The following is a 20,335-nucleotide window of genomic DNA, read 5'->3' as shown; positions in this document are numbered from 1 at the left end:
AAGCCAGTTATATTTACAATATTGAAACTTGATGACATAATGAGTCAAAATTCCGCAAATATTCATAATGGACAGAAATGTTTAGGGTTTTTTTAAATGTATTCTCCACAAGCACTTTAAATTATACAATTTACGCACAGATTATTTTCAGCTGTTCCTTTATTTAAAGGGCTCAGAAAAATATTTCAGTTTCATTAAAATGGATGGGGAAGCATTTAATTCATATTCTGCATGAACACAAATAAAAGAACTTCAAAATCACCTGCTTGATTTCATTGCCTGTTCATATGGGGTTTGTTGAATGGAATATTCTTGATATCCTTTTCGTTGTGATGGCTCTTGAACTGTTGTCTCTGGAGTTGTGGGTTCACTTTCCTGGGGAGCAGCCTCAACAGGAACAATTTTTGTGGCTCCTATAAGGAAAACAAAGAAATGCTCATTAAAACTCATACTAAAATGTGCATTGTTTATAATACACAAGTGTAAACAAAACATTAAACTCTGTAATCATTAGTTCAACTATTTTAGTTTCTGTTAAGTTCCTGTGCATAAAATGATGGATACACTTTGAAAAGATATCGGTACTTACATTACAGATCTGCCTAAATAATGTGCCAGGACTGATGGTTTTGAGGGTTACTCAAATGGTGCTTGATGCCTGTTATTATGAGATCCTATACTCAAATATTTGCACCCTTAAAAGACTGTAACTTTCCAAAATGAAATTTACATTCTTCTGTTTCTGCCTCATACCACATCCTCCGAAAACTTCTGCCAAATTGCTTAATCAGTTCCACAAATAAGGCCAGGTAAAACACAGTTTAGTCTATACTTAAAAATCTTCATATCCTTTCCTTAAACTCCTTATATTTGTGGCATATTGCCATCCCCTCAGAATAAAAGAGTATGTTGGGAACAGGCTCCCCAGGGAAGTGGTCACGGCCCCAAGCCTGCCAGAGTTCAAGGAGCATTTGGGCAATGCTCCCAGGCACATGGTGGGATTCTTGAGGCTGTCCCATGCAGTGCCAGGAGTTGTATTTGATGATTCTTGTGGCTTCCAACTCAGGATATTCTATGATTCTGTGTTTCATGTGCACTTCTCAATCTCCACTAGGAGCAGGAGTAAAGGGGCTCTACTGAATGCATTACGATCAGATTCCTGAAGATATTATTTATACAACATCTAGGCAATATTAACATAAAGTCTCTGAAACAACAGTGGGAGTTACCCAACAAAAGGTGTGAAAGACTGAGGGACATTAAGTGGAGGAAAATGGTGCTATAGACTAAAAAAGGGAGAAAGATGGAGATTCCGTGGGTTCTTCAGTGATTTAAAGTGGGAAATGGAGATATTTTGAGAAGAAGCCATTTGGGAGTGTGTAAGGCTATTGAAGCTTTTTTTATCAGATGGGACATCAGCCAACTCTGGAACTAAACAGATTGTAGTAGCACTGTTGCTCACTGAACTGGCTGCATCCAAAAATGGCTTTTTTAACTACTGTTTTTTAATAATGCTTTCAGTTCTGTACTAAAAATTCTGCAGGTTCATCAGAACTGATCTTCCAAGTTTTCAATCTAAATGTTACCAGAATGTTATATGTATTATACATAATATGTTATATATATTATAATTATGTATTATATATATTCTTCTTGTTCCTCCCTCTCCCACAAATGTTAGGCTGTCCAGCAGAATTGCATCTCCCAGATTGCACTGTGGTAGCCCAGTGAGATGGGAGCTTGTCATCATAGCACAAGAGACGTGGTTCAATCAGTGGGTTCAGTGTAAAGGTGATACAACAGACATTAGATACTAGACTGGTGTTCCCATACTTCAATACTTAAAATAGAAACAAAGTCTTCTATATTTAGAACAACTCAGTTAAAAGAAAAGAGATCTTGAACTGCTTTATATGCATGGCTACCTCTTCTAGGCCTCCCATTTCCTGAATGTGAGACAAAGACCCTTATTAAATGCTCCACACTAACTCTCCTCTGTGCCCTTCTGCCTTTCAGGATGTTTGAGCATTTCCTGAAAGGACTGCTGAACTGTTTAATAGACTTTTGTACTACCACTATAAAAATTTAATCACCTAAATTGGGTGAACTAAATATATACTAACTCACTAGATAAATACTAACTCATCAGTATTTTGCATACTTTAAGTGGGCAGAACGCTCCAAGGTTACCCTATTATTAATGCCTCTAAATTCCCTATGCAGTTCATTGAGAGACCAATGCCTTTAAAAACCTAAAGAGGGAGATCCAGCTCTTGGAACATACGGATGAAGCACTTGCTCATAGGAGGCAATCCTGTCCCCTCACGGTAGGTAGCTACTCCCTACCCTTAGAAGATAGGGAAGCATTAAGAAACATTACATGTCTCTCTCCATCCACTTGGGATGCTGCCTGTGGGCTGCTAATGGACCAGCAGCCACTGCAGTCACTGCTAAATCACAAACTAATGACTACAGCATGTGCCTAGAAAGTGTGGAAATTGGTTTCTAGGCTCTACCCAACCTAGTCCCCACATGTCCCAAATCACAAAAGAACTGCCCTCAATATTCAAGCCAGGGAAAAGTATAAGAACAAGGCAAACAGATACAAGGTCTTATTTTTCAGTAAGAACATCATATGACAGTAAGGAAGATAAAAGTTTTTCCTCACTGTTTCCCTAGATGATCATTTCAAGAAGTCAGAGCATATTCATATCAGGGGGAAAAAAGAGGTTAACTGTACTGATCATTTCTTTTAAAATATCCTTCCTCCAGCACTATTAAATCTCTATTTTAAATGCAGAATGGTCTTTTAATTTACTAGACTTTGTTTTTTGCTTTCCTCTTTTCAGTCAATATCATCTAAGCAAATCTGTTTTCAAAGTAGTAAGATTTGAGTTCCTCATGACATTCTGACAGGAACTTCTACAGATAAGCATCACCCAACAAGCCTCATCTCTGCCTCAAACTCAGGGATGGTCTCTGATGTCTTACAGTCTATCTCTCAGAAAAGCAGCTTGTCCTTCATCATAGAGCTTTCCAATACTTATCAGTCTAAAAGATAAAAGAATTATTAGAAATGATCAGAAATAAAACAGAAGACATCATCAAACAAATTCCTACCAATTCAACTAAATTCCATGAACCTCCCAACATTTCAAGTACAGACCACAAAAAAAAGATAAACCAGCAAACAGTAACAAAGACAAAATCCCTTTGTTTGGAAAAGGAATACATAACTTTGAGACCTTCAGCTTGCAAGAGAGATAAATGATAAAGATCTCTAAAATTAGCAACACTGTGAAAAAAGTGTGAATAATCATTATCTCATAAACCACAAAGAACAGATCTATAGGCAGTCAGCAGGCTGAAAACAAAACAAAAGAATGTGCACTTTCACTCTGTGTGTAATTAAATTATGGGATAATTACTCCACAATGTCACAGAGACTGAAAATATAAATATATTCAAGAAGGGATTTAGAGACAAATTAATAGATATGTATTAAATATGATCATCCAGATTCAAACACCAGCTCAATCAATGTTAGAATCTAGGAGAGCTTGTACAATAAGTTTCTTATTTCTTTCCTACAGAGATGCTGTGAACTGCCTTTAGAGACAACTGATCTGACTAGGTGAATTTTTTTTTTAAAAAAAAGGACCTCAACTGAAGTTTAAGTTTAAAAAAAATCTTCATAATGTAGGTACCCTGGTCTGTACTGGTAAAATAATGTGTTATGGATATGAAGTGAATATTTGTTTCTTACAATCTCTTTTTGAAGAAATGTATTTTTTCAGCTTCTACACTATCCTGTGGAATGTGCTCTAAATGCCTATGATCTCTGGTAAGACAGTTCTGAAAGCCAAATCAACAGAAATCAACCCTACCCATAATCCCCAAAGGTCCCCATGCAAACCTACTCCTATCCCTCAAAATAAAGCTCAAAACAAGCAAAAGAACCTTTTAATATTTGTATAGGTAAGCTGACCATGAGGTTAAACACATTTCAACTCACACAAAGCAATAGAAACACACATCTGTGAATGGGGGGATGAAGATTCCTACCCCTTTCAACAGAGCTGGACATCAGATTGGCTGACCTAAATCCCATGATAAGATAAACACCTGCTCACATTCAGAGGTTTAATTTTCCAACCCTTGCCTAATTCAACATTTGCTTTAAATCAGCACAAGGTTCGTGTCTGTTCTCCACCCCTCCGCTCAACTACATGCTGGTGATGCCTTAAAAGAGCCAGCACAGGAGTTCTTGAAGATGAAGAGGGGGGATCTGGTTAAACTCTACACCATTTCTCTCTTTCTGTAAATCCATTATCAGTTTTCTGGTGTGTTTTACCACAAACTGCAGCAACAGGCACAATGATCCAAATGATGGGAAGCTGGGGTCAGAGGAAAGCACTTGCCTGTGACAGCAGTCTGTACTTACTGACCCAGATACTTTAAGGAGGGGTAGTCCCAATCCTCCTCCTTTGCCCCAAGAGGATCGTTTTGTCTGATACTAAATCCATTCAGATGTGCCATAAAACCACAACCATCATTTCATGAGCTACAGAAAAGAAATTGTCTTAAACAGAAAATACTGTTACCAGTTAAAGAGAAAGACTGTCATCAATTAAACTAAGCCACTCCCAAACTGGTAAGCAAAATGACATTCTTCCACTTCTTCCCCACTGCCCAAAAATCTCAATGGCAGAAGAAACCAAGCATTCATAAATTACAGCAAAGTGTATAGCAGCAGGAGAACTCAGCTGGATTTTTATGGACAGTAGTTCCTCATTGGAAATCAGGGACAGAAAAACCTGTGAAGTGTTGTATTAAGAATTTGTAGAGAAAAAAAATCCAAAAGCAAAAAATAATTGTCATCAAGAAGTTAAATACTTCATGCTATTTTTGTATTTCTTGAAAAAAACCCCAAAAAACCCAAAACATTCTACCACTGACCATCTTCACAGGAACTGAAAACAACTCTGCTAGTAACAAGCCGAGTCTTTAAAATATTAGAGGATTTACATAAAACAACAATTTAGATGTTCAAATCTCTCCTGAATCAAACTAATTAAGCATGAATAATAAATCGGTTTTAGAAGCCTTGATAATTTACAGAATTTAAACATGGGAAATACAATACATAAAAACACCAAAAGATTGAATATTTGGCTGAATTTACTCACTTGTTCTTAAAAATAGACCACAAAAAAAGAAAAAAAGTATATGCCACTCAAAACAAACTATTTTCAGAGGTGCATAGAACTGTATTTATTTACTCTCATTCTTAATTGTGATGCTTATGAAAAATTGTACTGTGTCTGATCTGGTATCAGGTGCGTGTGTCCATGATCACAGCACTCCTTCTCTTCAAGGTCCCCAGGTCCCTCCAGTTATAGAACCATAGAATGGTCTGGGTTGGAAAGGACCACAAAGATCACCTAATTCCAACCCCCCTTCCATGGGCAGAGACATCTTCCACTAGACCAGGTTGCCCAAAGCCCCATCCAACCTGGCCTTGAACACTTTTAGGGATGAGGCAGCCACAACTTCTCTGGGCAACCTGTGCCAGGGCCTCACCACCTTCACAGTGAAGAACTTCTTCCTACTACCTAATCTAAACCTATTCTCTTCCAGTTTGAAGCCATTTCCCCCGGTCCTACCACTACGTGCCCTTGTAAAAAGCCCCTCTCCAGCTTTTTAGTAGGTCCCCTTTAGGCCCTAGAAAGCTGCCTGAAGATCTCTCTGGATCTTTCTGTAGCCAGCCTGACCAACCACAGCTCACTCTCTGTCTCCACAGCAGAAGTACTCCAGTCCTCTGATCATCTTTGTGGCCTCCTCTGGACTTGCTCCAACAGTCCATGTCCTTCCTGTGCTGGGGACTCCCGAGCTGGATGCAGCCCTGCAGGTGAGATCTCACAAGAGCAGAATAGAGGGGCAGAATCACCTCCCTCAAGCCGCTGCCCAAACTGCTTTGGTTGCAGCCCAGGACGTGTTTGGCTTTCTGGGCTGCAAGCACACACTTCCAGCTCATGTCCAGCCTCTGATCCACCAATACTCTCAAGTTCTTCTTGGATGGACTGCTCTCAATCCACACACTGCAGGCCTGTATCCACACTTGGGATTGCCTCAGCCCAAGTGCAGGACCTTGCACTTGGCCTTGCACTGCATGAGGCTGGCACAGACTCTCCTGTCAAATTACTTCAATGCCTGCACAGAAAAAAAATCTACAACTCTTACTCAGGCTGTATTTAGTTCATGGGTTAATGCAAGCTTTCAGACTTCTAAAGCTGTAAGTCTATTACCTTTCATATGCCTCCCAAGAAAAAAATTACAGAAGAGGAACATCGGGGAAAATCAATGTTGTCCAACTGTCCTTTCTGGGAAGTTAAAAACCAACTCATCTGTTTGTTCAAAGGGATTTTGAGGAGATCAATTTAGTAGTAATCTACTGAACACATGATTTAAAGCAGTGTCCCAAACCTAAATAGTGCATAGCAAAACTATGGCAAAATGTTAATGCAATACTTCCGAAAGAATCTGTCATTTAAGAAGGGAGAAATACAGTCTGAGTAGTTCCTTTATACTGTGAATAAAATACAACTAATTCTCAAGGCCTTCTCTATTTTTCTAATTGTCATATGAAATCTTCACCAATATTCTACTGCACTGGACATAGAAAAGGATATTTCCATTCATCTTTAAAGCTAGGTAACAGGTGGCTACAGATGGCTAAGTTTAAATCGTGCTTAAGCACCTTTAAACCTTATTTTGAGTTTAACTTTACAGATAGTCTAGTACACAGAAAGCATGGGAGAAGGGAGAACTGTTTTATCCATTTATATTCTTCAACAGCAGTCTAAAGCAGTAACTCACCTCTTCAGCACATGATATATCTCCAGAAAAATGGAATAACAGACTATGAAAGATCTTTATTAAAAACTCCAGTCATTAAAGTATTACTGAGAAAGGAGAATAGCCTAAGAATTACTAGTGACACTAAGATATAGTTAGATAATTGAAATTAATTGAAAAAAAGAAGGAAAATCAATGAAATATAAATTAAAATGTAATTGCACTAAATGAATTATTTTTCCTTTTAATCTTCAAAGACTTAACCACTTGTATCTTCTAGAATTTCTAAACACTGAAAAGTCAGGTGACAATTCATATCTGTCTTAACAGCAATGACTTTTTTATTACACATATTTTAGCTGGGAACTTGAATGTAATAAGATTACTAACTGTCAATCAAATAAATGAGAGGACCTTCAGAAACAGCTGCAGGTTCACGCTTGATCATAAATCCTTTTGGTTCATTAAAGCCTTCTGAATGTACCATGTGCTATGCATAAGGAACTCCAAAGCTGAAGTTGTTTTAACATTTTGAGTCCCTCAAAGAGCACATGTGCAAAGAAAACCCTAATTTTTGTTATTCAATGAAAAAATTGTACTCGGTAGTAATTAGGGCACCAATGGCCTCTAGATTTTCATTTCCTCTCCTGCATCACAAGCTTCCTACATTTGCTTCACTATCTGTATTTACTATTATTTCATTCACCTTTTTAGGCTAGTTTGGTATGAAAATGGATCTTTGATTGCACTGTCTACCATGTCTGTCCTCCCTCTCTTGAAAGTTTTTCTAGTCCTTGCCAGAAATTTAAAGGTCTAAGAGAACAATCCTTACAGGGTTCATAATATTTAGCACTAGAAGAGGGGAGTTCCAGTGACAGCTCTTTCCAAAAGGCCTGAGGAAGGGAAGAAGTTTGTTTATATCCATACATTAACACCTTTAGGAACCCATTTATTAACACCTACATGAGCCCCTTAACCAGCCATTGCATGTTCTCCTTTTCCCAGCTGAAGGAGCAGAGGACACAAGGGGAGTCCCATGTGTGGCAAGGAGGGGAATGAGCACCAGGATAGGGGAAAAGCCACATGCAGTGGGAAAGGGCAAAACGTGGGAGCGCAGTGGGAAAATGAGTGTTTCACAACAGTTAGGAAAGAGCCCAGGGTTACATCACCCAGGAGAAAGAGAGCTGTGGTCAGTGAAATGAAGCAGTGCAGACCTCAAACCACCCCAAAACCAGGCTTCCACACTTCCAATGCTCACCAGTCCTCTCCCACCTTCCTCTGTATTTACAGTATTGCAAGGCCAAATTTTTAACAGCTCAGTGTAAATCCAAAACTCTGAAATTGTAAATCCCAGACAATGAATGTGAAGGTGTTTTTTTACTTTCCTTCTAAGCACACAGGATATTTGTAGGTGAGTTCATCCAGCTTCCTCTACCATTGCAACTAGAAACACAATTTAGCAAACAAAATCCAAGCGTATCACAGATCTCAACATCAAAAGACATTAAACTACAACACAGAAAATCCAGCCAGCTTCCAAACCACAACAAGAAAATAAATAAAGACATTCAAGTTTTTCTGACAGTTATAAGCAAAACAAATACTCAGAAACATCAGCAACAACAAAAAGGAGAACAACAAAGCTACAAAGCTGAAAATAATGCACAAAACTATCAAAAAGGGATTCTGACAGTCAGGTGTTTTAATGGTTTATATAAACAGGCAAATGCAAACCTAGTTTTAAAATAAATAGTTTGAAACCTTTAGTCATTATGCAGAACTTGATTTTCAAATATATTTACACATTTTCTGTTAAATTATTTGTATGTATATTATACATATATTTATGTTTTCATAAACAATTTTACATTTATCATAAATATATGCAAAAATCGAAAGCCATAATAGAGGTTCTACCGGCAAAAAATCCTTTTCTGTTCTTTGGTCAATGTTTTAACATTTTCTTCTTTAAAACAATTTACAGGCTAAACACAACAGATCTTAATGCAGATAACTACAACCAAGTCACACTGAAGAAGAAATGTGACTTAAGTTCTAAAATTATGTAAATGTCCGAGGTAGAGACTCTGTATCATGATAATCAAATAACAGTACATATTTTTCATATCATAAATATCCCAAACAGCCTGGTCTCAGACCAGTGACTGTTTTATACAGTGTCAGCATGGTTTAAAAAAAATTATTATATAATTGGTGATTTTGATTACCTGGAATAGCTTCATGGGCTGTCAAAACCACACTTATAATAGGATTTTTAGCTCCTGGAACCTGTTCGGTGTCCTTAGTTGATGGGGTTTTCTCTGTTTTCTGAACTCTGGGCCTCTTTGGAGTTTTTTCTCGCTCGTCTTCCTTCCTGTCAAGGTCAACGTCAGAATCATTACCTAAAGAGCAAACATCAAAAAGAAGGTAACTATGTACAAAAGCAATGCAGGTGACACAGTCAGTGACACTACAAGAACAAACGGGAAGGAAATTAATGCTACCATAGGAAGACAGACATTATCAAAACAAGATGCGCTGTATGATCCCTAAAGAGGAAGGTTTAATAAAACTCTATGTAATAAAACTAGTGTGATACTTACACAAATAAAAAAACAAGAGAAACAAATCAAATTTTAAAAATGGATTCTCAGAAACATTTGTGTTTCCAAATTATTTCACAGCCCCTCAGTTCAGAAAGGATACTGAGGTGCTGGAGCAGGTCCAGAGAAGACCAACAAGGCTGGCCAAGGGACTTGAGCACAAGTCCTATGAGGAGAGGCTGAGGGAGCTGGGGTTGTTCAGCCTGGAGAAGAGGAGGCTCAGGGGAGACCTCATCATTCTCCACAACTCCCTGACAGGAGGTTGTAGCCAGGTGGGTGGTTCTCTTCTCCCAGGCAATCAGCAGTAGGACAAGAGGGCACGGTCTTAAGCTCTGCCAGGGGAGGTTTAGGTTGGATATTAGGAAGAAATTCTTTACAGAGAGGGCAATCAGACACTGAAATGGGCTGCCCAGGGAGGTGGTGGATTCACCGTCCCTGGAGGTTTTTAAGATGAGACTGGATGTGGCACTTAGTGCCGTGGTCTGGTAACCTCAGCAGTGTTGGATCAAGGGTTGGACTTGATGATCTCAGAGGTCCCTTCCAACCTGGTTGATTCTATGATTCTATGAGTCCATGACTCTATACAAAACACTCATCTGAAATAAGAATGAATAATAAATAATCAACTGAATTATTCCTTCAAGCTATTTCTTCCTTAAAGCAAATGAGCAATTTGAAATTCTGAAATTCTTAAAAAAAAACCCCAAAACAACAAAAAAACGCAAAGAACAAAAACCAAACCTGCACAAAGATAAAAACTCTAAGTTTATGCCAATAAAATTTCTTATATTAGATGAAGTGGTAGAAAATCCGTGCTAGAGAAAATAAATTTGGCAAATTAAGGCACAATGCAAATGTGCCAGAATAAGGAATGTAATGAATAAGGAAAGCAGAAACCAACGGAAGAAAATGATAAATAAACCCAGTGAATTTTTCTTTTTTTCCCCCTGAATCTGAATCAGTTGACTCAATCTCCAGTGTAAGTTATTCCATCTGTATCCATAACGTGCTGTAGGTGTTCTACTGTGATAGGGACACAAAGCCAGAAGGAAACACAGTGTGCAGGAACAAGTTTAGCTTTCTCAGGCGTCCTTAGGCAGAAATGTCAACACTGACAACTGGTAATGACATGATGCTAATCAGTAAATCCGAAATTCATATTTACAACCCCTAGAATGAGGAACAACCACAAAGCAAGCTGAATTCAAATGTGACTGAAGCCAGTCACGTTTCTATGGAGCCATGTTAGCAATGCTTCTGTCCCAGCTTCCAGCTTCTCTGCCTGGAGAGCACCCAGCTTTTCAGTACCTGCTCTAATGATTTCTTCAATTTCATTAGATAAATTCCTTGATCTAAGCCTCTTCTCAACTACCTTTTTCTCTGTAGACTTCTATGATTTTGGAAAATATTGCTGCTTTATATATAAAGAGTCTCCTAATGTCCCCATTTAACTCCCTAATGTAGGTGTAAATTATTAATTGCTACTGAAATCATGTAATTCTAACACTGACGTTTCTCTGCAATACCTGAAAGGGATATTTGAATATAAAGAAAAATTCCAGAAAATTCCAGCAGTTTAAACCATAAACTGCTTGTGCAGTGGTTTCTTTTGGTGTGATGAGCAGGGGTGAAAGTTGGACTCCATCTTAGAGGTCTTTTCCAACCTTAATGATTCTATGAAACAAACAAATTTTTCCACATTTTCTTCATGAAACAGCCTATGTTAGATTATTATCAACAAGAAAATGAATCATCACAATTTCCTCTGCAGGATCAGACTACCACAAGAAGAAAGTTTTCTCATAAAGTATCAGAAGACACAAAGAATGTAAGCTGCTTATTGAATTACGTTTCCCTGAGGCTATTTCACCTACTGTTAAACAACAAATACAAAAAGTAATTGGGTTAATTAATCTGCTTTTGTTCAGTGGGCAGTAAGAGTTAGTGCTAGAGTTAGAAAAAAAAAAAAAAAGAAAAAAAGAAAGATTTAATATACCTGTGGACAAAACATGTTTTAGTCAAAAGAAATTCAGAACTGTAGATTGGAATAAAAGCTACGATGAGGACAACAGAATTTTCTCCACTTTGCTTAGAATCATGTAATTCCTAGTAGTTATATGAATAGAATCCAAGCACTCTGCTCCTAAATCCTCCTTTCTAACCATTAAAAAGTAAGACTTAATCAGTTTAATGAGGAAATAAAGTGCCTGAAATCAAACAATAAAACTTTGCCATTTCACGCTTTTCATGTCAAACTGTAACTGTTAGTTTTGAATATTGGAATTTACTAAAAAAAAGGACAAATCACAGACTTGAATTTGTGATCCATACTTGTGAATAACTATGACCACAGGACCAGCTAAGAAATGTTTCATGCTGCTTTTCTCTCCTTATGTGCCTCTGTCAGGCAGATCAGTCTGACCAAGGGTAAAGGCTGTGGAAGAGACATGTTACAATAAATACAGCTGATTATATCTCCCCGTTTTCAAAACAGAACTCCAAAAATGCTATTTAAAAAGACTTAAAAATAACATTCAGAACTGCAATATAAAAACATTTCTCTGCCAAAGTGTTGCTGTGTCATATGCATAGAAACCTTGTACATGTATGATAAGCACTAATAATTAAGGTTATGGTCATGGGAAAATATTTTCCTAAGAAACCCAAATCTGGTAAGTAATTCACAAAGGACTGAATCTCAATTTCCATCTCAGTATGAGCTGAGAACATCCAGCCCCTAACAGAAGGACTACATTCACTGTGAGTAAAGGTGTGAGGAAGGTACTGAGTGCCATGCAAACTCAGTTAACACCAAAAAAGGCCACATATATATCGGGGAAAAACAGGCAAATGAGAAAATTGAACTGATTTGCTGAACACCTTCAATTAGTGCTGAATATCTGTAAGAACATTCTCACCCTCACAAAAAAAAAATAGTCTCCTCTCTACAGAGTGTTTGAATTCTGATACTTAACTATTTAGATTTATTCACTAATCTGATGATGATGGCAGTATCCCCATTCTTCCCCTTTCTGAGAGGAACAAACATCTTTCAGAAACAATCTGTTGAAAAGGAGCTGGGATGCACATGTTGTCAATACTTTTTGCTACAAACAGAACTATTTCATAGTCTGTGTGTAACCTGAAAGAAACTTAAAAATCCCCCAAACCAACACCTCCCATCAAATCACCAAATCAATAAAAATCTTAACACTCAATGACAGCTGTTTTGTTCCTGGACTCTTTCTACACCAAAAAATCCTGAACTGGATGGTGTGCTTTAGAAGGGAATTGAGAGTAAACAAAAGTATGTTTTAATGGAAAATAAGAGCTTCAACTTTGACCACAGGACTCAAATGGCCTTTCTAGAGTGTGGGGCCATCTCAACAGCATTTAGTTCTTGGAATTTAGCATTTAGTCTTCCTGGAAAAAATTCCTTCAATATTAGTACTGTGGATTAGAGTGTCAAAAGTAAGTGTTTTGCCCCTCACAACTAGGACAATTCAGCTATATAAAAAAGAAACACCCATAAGTGATTTTAAGATAATTTAGGAGAAAAATTTGAATACCTAAGCCCACTTTCTCCAGGCTGTTAGGGCCTTCACTTGCTCCTGAACAGGTTTGTTTAAACGAACTGTCTCACTCTGCATCTCCCTTGCTAAGCAGTCAGCTTAGCACTTTGTCAGCTGGCACCTGGATGCAACAGATGGATGAAGTGACCTCCCCTCCCCAACGACAGCAGCTTCAAACGCCTGCTTGTGTTTGTGCAAGAAATACAGCACTGTGCCTGCGCCTTCCAACACATTTAAGAAATGGTCATGTTTCTGTTGATTGGTAAAGCCGCTGTCAACTCTGAATTAATCAGTGCTTTCAGAATCCCTTCCAATCTGTCCCAGGATTCTGCTAGAGTTGTTAACTGAAGGGACTGATCTGGGCATTTGTAATTGGATGTATGACACTTCAGGAGCACAGCTACACATCCTTAACTGGCATGTTTTTAAACTACTCTTCGTTCAAATTACTATTTCTTATCCCCTAAAAAGCGCAGATATTTCATAGCAGCAAGAGAGCAGCTTGGAAAAAAGATGGACTGGCTATTTAAAATTAACACAGACAATTGTTTCTCCAGCAGAGAAAGATATACTACTTGCAGGAAAAATTAATTTAAATCAGAACCCAGCTGATGGCAAAAACATTTTAAACCAAGGCCAAAAGAGACATCTTTAAGAATTACTTAGGCTCCTAATTCAGCATGAATGAATGGTTTACTCCAGAGAAGGGACTCTGTCCAGTGCTGTAATGTGTCTTCCACCCAAATCCTGTTCCGCAGCCCCTCATTGTCCTTACATCTTGACAGAGATTCAGGTATGCTGCAGTGTGGGAGAGGGATGGTGGTTAAAATAATTACCTGTTGTCTATCTCTCAAAACAAGTGAGCTTAGAGGAAGTTGCTGGGAAACTGAGCCAATCAAACAGCAGTCAAAATCCTCAAACTCCCCCCAGTGCAGTGCTGGAAGATGAAGCAGGTCTGTTTTCTGGCTGGAAGCAGACACAGTGAAAACCTGTGGCTGTTCAGGAAGAACCTCAACTCTTCTAGTTTTGTCTTAGGACAAAACACTGGATGGCAGTACCACCAGCCAGCCAGATCCAAATCACTAGCCAGAACTGTTAACTTGGTTTAACCAAAAAGAAACAAACAGGTGTATAAACAGCTCAGCTTACATCAGAGCAACTTGCTTAGGGAAACAAGCCCTCTTTAAAAAAAATACATTTACTAAGCCTGTACATGGGGGAATTTGTAAGTACAACAGACATTTTTTAATTCTGTGCTGTATTGGGTTTGTGTGGCCAGGTTTTGATGGCAGGAGGGCTACAGGCGTGGCTTCTGTGAGAAGCTGCCAGAGCCTTCCTAAGCCCATCAATGATCATAGAATCATAGAATCAGCCAGGTTGGAAGGGACCTCTGAGATCATCAAGTCCAACCCTTGATCCAACACCGCCGTGGTTACCAGACCATGGCACTAAGTACCACATCCAGTCTCATCTTAAAAACCTCCAGAGACGGCGAATCCACCACCTCCCTCACCTCTGGGATAATGTGTTTAAGAAGGGGAAAAAAAATACCAACTGTGCTATTGTCATTGGAAAGAAGACTGAGAAAATGTCAGAGAAAAAACTCTACAGTGAAGAAGGAGGGACAGGAGGTGCTCCAGGCACTGGAGCAGAAATTCCCCTGCAGCCTGTGATGCAGACCATGGTGAGGCAGCCCACGGAGGCCTGGGGTGGGATAGGGGAGGGCAGAGATCCATCTGCAGCTCCTGCAGGACTCCACACTGGAGGACTCCACACCAGGGGGGTGCCTGAAAGAAGCTGTGACCCTGTGCAAAGTCCACACCACAGCAGGCTCCTTGCAGGACCCATGGACCTGTGGAGACAGGAGCCCAGGCCAGAGCAGGACTTGTGACCCCATGGGGGACTCATGCTGGAGCAGTTCATGAAGGACTAGCTCCCATGGGAGGAACCCCACGCTGGAGAAGAGTCTGAGGAGTCACTGCCCTCCAGAGCAAGCAGGAGCAGAGACAACATGTGATGAACTGACCACAGGCCCCATTCCCCATCCTCCTGCATCGCTGGGGGGGGAGAGTGAAATTGAGCTCAGGAAGAAGGGAGGGATAGGGCGAAGGTGCTTTAAGATTTGGTTTCATTACTCATTATCCTGCTCTGATTCAAGTGATAATAAACTGATTTCCCCTGATTGTGTCTGTTTGGCCTGTGATAGTAACTGGTGAGTGATCTCTCCCCAGTCCAGCTGAGGGAGAGGAGCGACAGAGTGGCTTCACTGGGCACCTGAGCACCTGGAGTCCAACCAGGGTCAACCCACCACATTTGCAAAAAATTAAATCACTTTTTTTTTTTGCTGTTTTAATGACTGAGCCCACAAAGTGAAGGCAATCATCAGCATCAAAGGATCAAATTAGATGCACGGAGGATGTCAGCAACCAGTAAGGCCTGGTGACTCCTGAAAGAGTGGGACAACCATCACCGAGACACTGATCTCTTGAGAGGTCAATGTGGATCACTAATCACAGAACTAAAGAACATCAGAGACCTGTTGTATCTTTTAAATATTCCTCTGACCAATACACACTTCAGTTTCAACAGAATTTTACACCAATTTATTCATTTTAATTATAAATGTCCATTATGTTACAGTTTTCAACACTTTCCTTGAAGACCTATAAAAGATAGCAAAACATTTTATTACTTGGAAACCTTAACGAGTATTTGAGCTTCAGCTCAAAACACATATTATGTTTCTCTCAATAAAGAATATCACATAGAATTGCAATATATATCTTTTCAATATTTGTATGTTTAGCATATTTTATCAATAGTTAAAACATTATTTTGGTCACAAATATAAAACACTGCATCATATGAGTGGGTGCATCATATGCTACAAAAGGAAATTAACTCCATTGCAGCCAGACACAGTGAAAATGAAAACATACTGATTATTAATCAAATGTCCATATAGTGCTAAGCTTTGTAAGAAATGAAAAATATGAGAAAGTAGTAAAAAAACCGAACTATAGAAAAATCCTAGAAGCATTTGAAAATTAACTTCAAGTTGGAAAGACATGGATAAAAGGGGAAATAAAAACCAACCTGAACGTATTATGTAACGTCAAAGACTAAAGAAGAACCTATGGTGATTTTTAGCTATCTGCTCTGAACTACAATGTCTGAAATGTGAGAGCAGGTATTGCAACTCTGGAAGATTCACAGGCCTTCAGTAAAACTGTCCATCCAGCTCTAAGAACTTCAGCAACAGTGGAATCTCACCAAATTAGAAGTTTCAGTCTTTTTTTTTTACGTACAGCAAAATAAGTGTGATTTCAAAAAGTTTTTATGTCAGGGATAATTTACTCTTGGAAATGTTGGTATCAATCACATCTGCTCAAGCAACCAAGCAACCAAAATATTCACTGAACATTATACAGAGACAAAAACACACACACAATAAATAATTGGTGTAAAACTTGCAGCACTGTGTACTGAGACAGCAACACCATCATCTGTGTATCACAGAATCAGGAATGGTTTGGGTTGGAAGGAAACTTAAAGTATCATCTCGTTCCAACCCCACTGGCAGGGACCCCTTTCACTAGACCAGGTTGCTCCAAGCCCCATCCTACCTGTTCTTAAACACTTCCAGGGATGAGGCAGCCACAACTTCCCTGGGCAATCTGTTCCAGTGCCTCACCACCTCACAATAATTTACTCCTAATATCTAATTTAAATCTACTCTCTTTCAGTTTAAAGCTATTCCCCGTTGTCCTGTCACTATATGCTCTTGTAAAAAGTCCCTCTCCATCTTTCTTGTAGAGTCCCTTCAGATACTGGAAGGTTGCAATGAGGTCACCCTGAAGTCTTCTCTTTTGCAGGCTGAACAGTCCCAATTCTTTCAGCCTTTCCTAATAGGAGAGGTGCTCCATTGCTCTAATCAACTTGGTGGCCTCCTCTGGACAGGCTTGTGTCCTTCCAGTGCTGGGGGCTCCAGAGCTGGGACAGGCTTTCCAAAACTCCTTACTTGATCTTTGCTAAGTATAACTAAAGCTTAGAAAACCCAGTGTAAATAAATATATGTGCAGAGCAGTGCTAATTTGGAACAGACTCCCACCTGCAGTGACAATAAATGCTAAGAAAGGCACATAAAGAAAACAGCTTTACTGATAGAATAATGGGTTCTAAATTGACTCTTACAACACAGGAAAGATTTGTCTTTCTAAATACTTTCCTGAAAACATAAATTCAATAGTAAGCAGTAGTCAGGAAATTCAACCTAATCTGAGGAATCATTAAGAACAGGAAAAAACAGAACAGAAAAAAAAATAAATTTATGCCATGGTATGAACCAGGAGGGCTCTGCAGAGGGATCTGGACAGGCTGGTTCGATGGGCCGAGGCCAACTGTATGAGGTTCAATTGGGCAAAGTGCCAAGCCCTGCCCATGGGTCACAGCCACCTCAGGTAGTGCTACAGGCTGGGGCAGAGTAGCTGGAAAACTGCCCACTGGAAAAGGACCTGGGGGTACTGGTCGAGAGCAGCTAAACATGAGCCAGTTTGTGCCCAGGTGGGCAAGAAGGCCAATGGCACCTGGGGTGTATCAGCAATAGTGTGGCCAGAAGGACCAGGGCAGTGACCATCCCCCTGTACTTGGCACTGGGTGGGTGCACCTTGACTCTGTGCTCAGTTCTGAGGGAGCTGGAGGAAGAGCTTGCCAAGCCACTCTCCATTTACCATCAGTCCTGGCTAACTAGGGAGGTCCCAGATGACTGGAAGTTGGCCAATGTGATGCACATGCATAAGGGAGGGAAGATATGGGAAACTACAGGTCCGTCAGTCTGACCTTGGCACCCGGCAAGGTCATGGAGCAGATCATCCCAAGTGCCATCACACAGCACCTACAGGATGGACAGGGGAACATGCCCAGCCAGCACGGGTTTAGGAAAGGCAGGTTACCTGAACAACCTGATCTGCTTTTATGAGCACGTGACACACCTGGTGGATGAGAGGAAGGCTGTGGATGTGGTCTACCTGGACTTCAGCAAAGCCTTTGACACTGTATCCCACAACATTCTCCTGAAAAAGCTGGCAGCCCATGGCTTGGACAGGGGCATTCTGTGCTGGGTCAGGAACTGGCTGGAGGGCCAGGCCCAGAGAGTGGTGGTGAACGAAGCTGCATCCAGTTGGCCGGTCATGAGTGGTGTCCCCCAGGGATCAGTGTTGGGCCCAGTCCTGTTTAATATCTTTACGGACGATCTGGATGAGGGGATCGAGTCTATCATTAGCAAATTGGCAGATGACACTAAGTTGGGGGGGAGTGTCGATAGGAAGCTTTGGGCTGGAGACCTTCTAGCTCACCAACAACTGGAACCCCTTTGCTGCTCATGAACAACTTAATTGCTTGACTGGTTTGCTTTTACCAGAGAATACACAAAAGATGTTTCATCTGCCCAAAACTGAGGTTATTTTCTTTACAAAGAAGGAAAAGGATGAGCAATTTAGTTTAAAAAATCAGGCAGTGTGTAGCAAAACAAACGAAGATAAGAGTTGGGAACTCTAATGAGCTAACAGGTCAAGAATGGTTAATTTGAGTTAGTACTTTTAAAAGGACATAAGAAAAGGCAACATTGCCAAAATAATGCAAATGTGAACACTGGACCTAGCACATACAAACAGTAAGGGCACGGACACTTGGGATGTCAGAGGTGAGACAGCCGAAGTAACGGTCACTATGGACAGCTGAAAAATCCTAGCACTGATGATAGTAAAATATAACCAGGTCCTTTATCAAAGCAAGAGTTTCTCTGCCCTGTCAATGTATTCTAAACTTATTTTAATTAGGCTTTGCCACAAAATTTAAACTCTCCATATCACTAAAAGTAAAATAGTCATAGTAGTTGTGTATCATAATGGCAGACTGGACACAAAAGGGTATAAGAAAGCTGGAAAAAAATCAATGGCAAATTTTGTTTGCAAATAGAATCAACAGGATATGATACTGAGCAACTGTGGCTAAGGCAAAAAGTGAATTTTAACAGAAACACAAAACTTACGTAGACAATTTGGACACGGTCATTGCTTTGTATGAATGTGACATTCACCTCCTAGCCAAATTAAATAGGCAGCTGGACTAGATGACTAACAGTCCCTTCCAACTATTCTACTCTAAATGAATATTCACTGTTGTCTTTTTCAACAGGCTTTTTAGATTGGTGGTTGATACCCCAAGCCTGTCAATCTTTAAGAAATATTTAGCAATGCCCTTAACAATATGCTTTAACTGTTAATCAGCCCTGAACTAGTCAGGTAGTTGGACTACATGGTCATTGTAGGTTCCTCCTGACTGAAAATACTCTACTGTGCTCTGTTCTACTCTAAAACTTTGAGAGGCTGGATATATTCAACTCAATCTTAAAGCTAAATTTAAACAATGAACTCCTATATGCCAAGGACAGTTATTTGCATAAAGTTTTGTAAAAAAGAGGAGGTGAGTTTGGCATTACTTTTTATACAATAAAACAAGCCATCCAGAAAAGCAGATTCTAAAAGTGTCAAAAGAACAGAACAGAATTGAGATTTCCCAAGTCACAGGACAGAAACACCTGTACAGGATCATCCTTCCTCACCTATGTGATACTTACCTGTGTGGCCTTTCTCACTGAAAAACTGCAACCCTCTTTGTGAGAAACAGAACAGTTGCTAATGCAAAACAAGCATTTTAGGGAGTTTTAAGACCATCGTAAGTGCAATAAACATTTTAACTATTTTGAAAAAAAACCCTGAATACTTTGTCTGACTCTATGCTCAGTTTTGCTTCAAAATGCTTTTTGTGTTACAAGAAACAGACAACTCCATTCCATTTAAAACCCAACACTGGGGATTACAGGTCAGGTCTCACGGTGGGAACACACTGTTCCACAAATGTTTCAGATATTTTTGTTCACCATTTTCTTACCTCCATCTCCTTCTTCCTCTCCTTCATTTAAGACAATAATGCAGATATGTTTAGTGAGCTGACGTGTGTTGGAGAACTTCCGATTGCATTTCCTACATTCCAAGCTGCCTGGTGAGACTTCAGACAGTTCTGGGCCCTCTTCTGTTCCAGGGGGAGTTTCTTCACTTGGAACAGGGTTGTTTTCTGCCACATCTTCATCCACACAAAACTTCTTAGTAGACCCTTTAGGTCTGCCCCTTTTCCTCTTCGCTACGAGAAGCTCTAGAGAAGAAAGTTAAAGTTTAAAGGAAGCTATAATTAAATGCTACAGTTAATTAGCTAATATCCCTCTGATTTTTGAAAAACAGGTAC

General features: G+C 39.6%; 1 protein-coding gene across 4 annotated transcripts in view; it reads right to left on the bottom strand.

The window, feature by feature from the left end:
- ZFAT (zinc finger and AT-hook domain containing) overlaps positions 1-20,335 on the bottom strand; it is a 127,572-nt gene that overhangs the window by 46,282 nt on the left and 60,955 nt on the right. For all 4 annotated transcript variants that reach the window (XM_064644319.1, XM_064644308.1, XM_064644298.1 and 1 more), the window contains 3 exons: positions 19,985-20,245; positions 9,087-9,260; positions 263-413 (listed from right to left, as the gene is read on the bottom strand). In XM_064644319.1, coding sequence (XP_064500389.1) covers positions 263-413; positions 9,087-9,260; positions 19,985-20,245 — 586 coding nt within the window. The remainder of the gene's footprint in view (positions 1-262; positions 414-9,086; positions 9,261-19,984; positions 20,246-20,335) is intronic.

This window comes from Pseudopipra pipra, chromosome 1 (assembly GCF_036250125.1).
Source record: "Pseudopipra pipra isolate bDixPip1 chromosome 1, bDixPip1.hap1, whole genome shotgun sequence".
Classification (NCBI taxonomy): Eukaryota; Metazoa; Chordata; class Aves; order Passeriformes; family Pipridae; genus Pseudopipra; species Pseudopipra pipra.
This window is presented reverse-complemented; position numbering and strand designations above follow the sequence as displayed.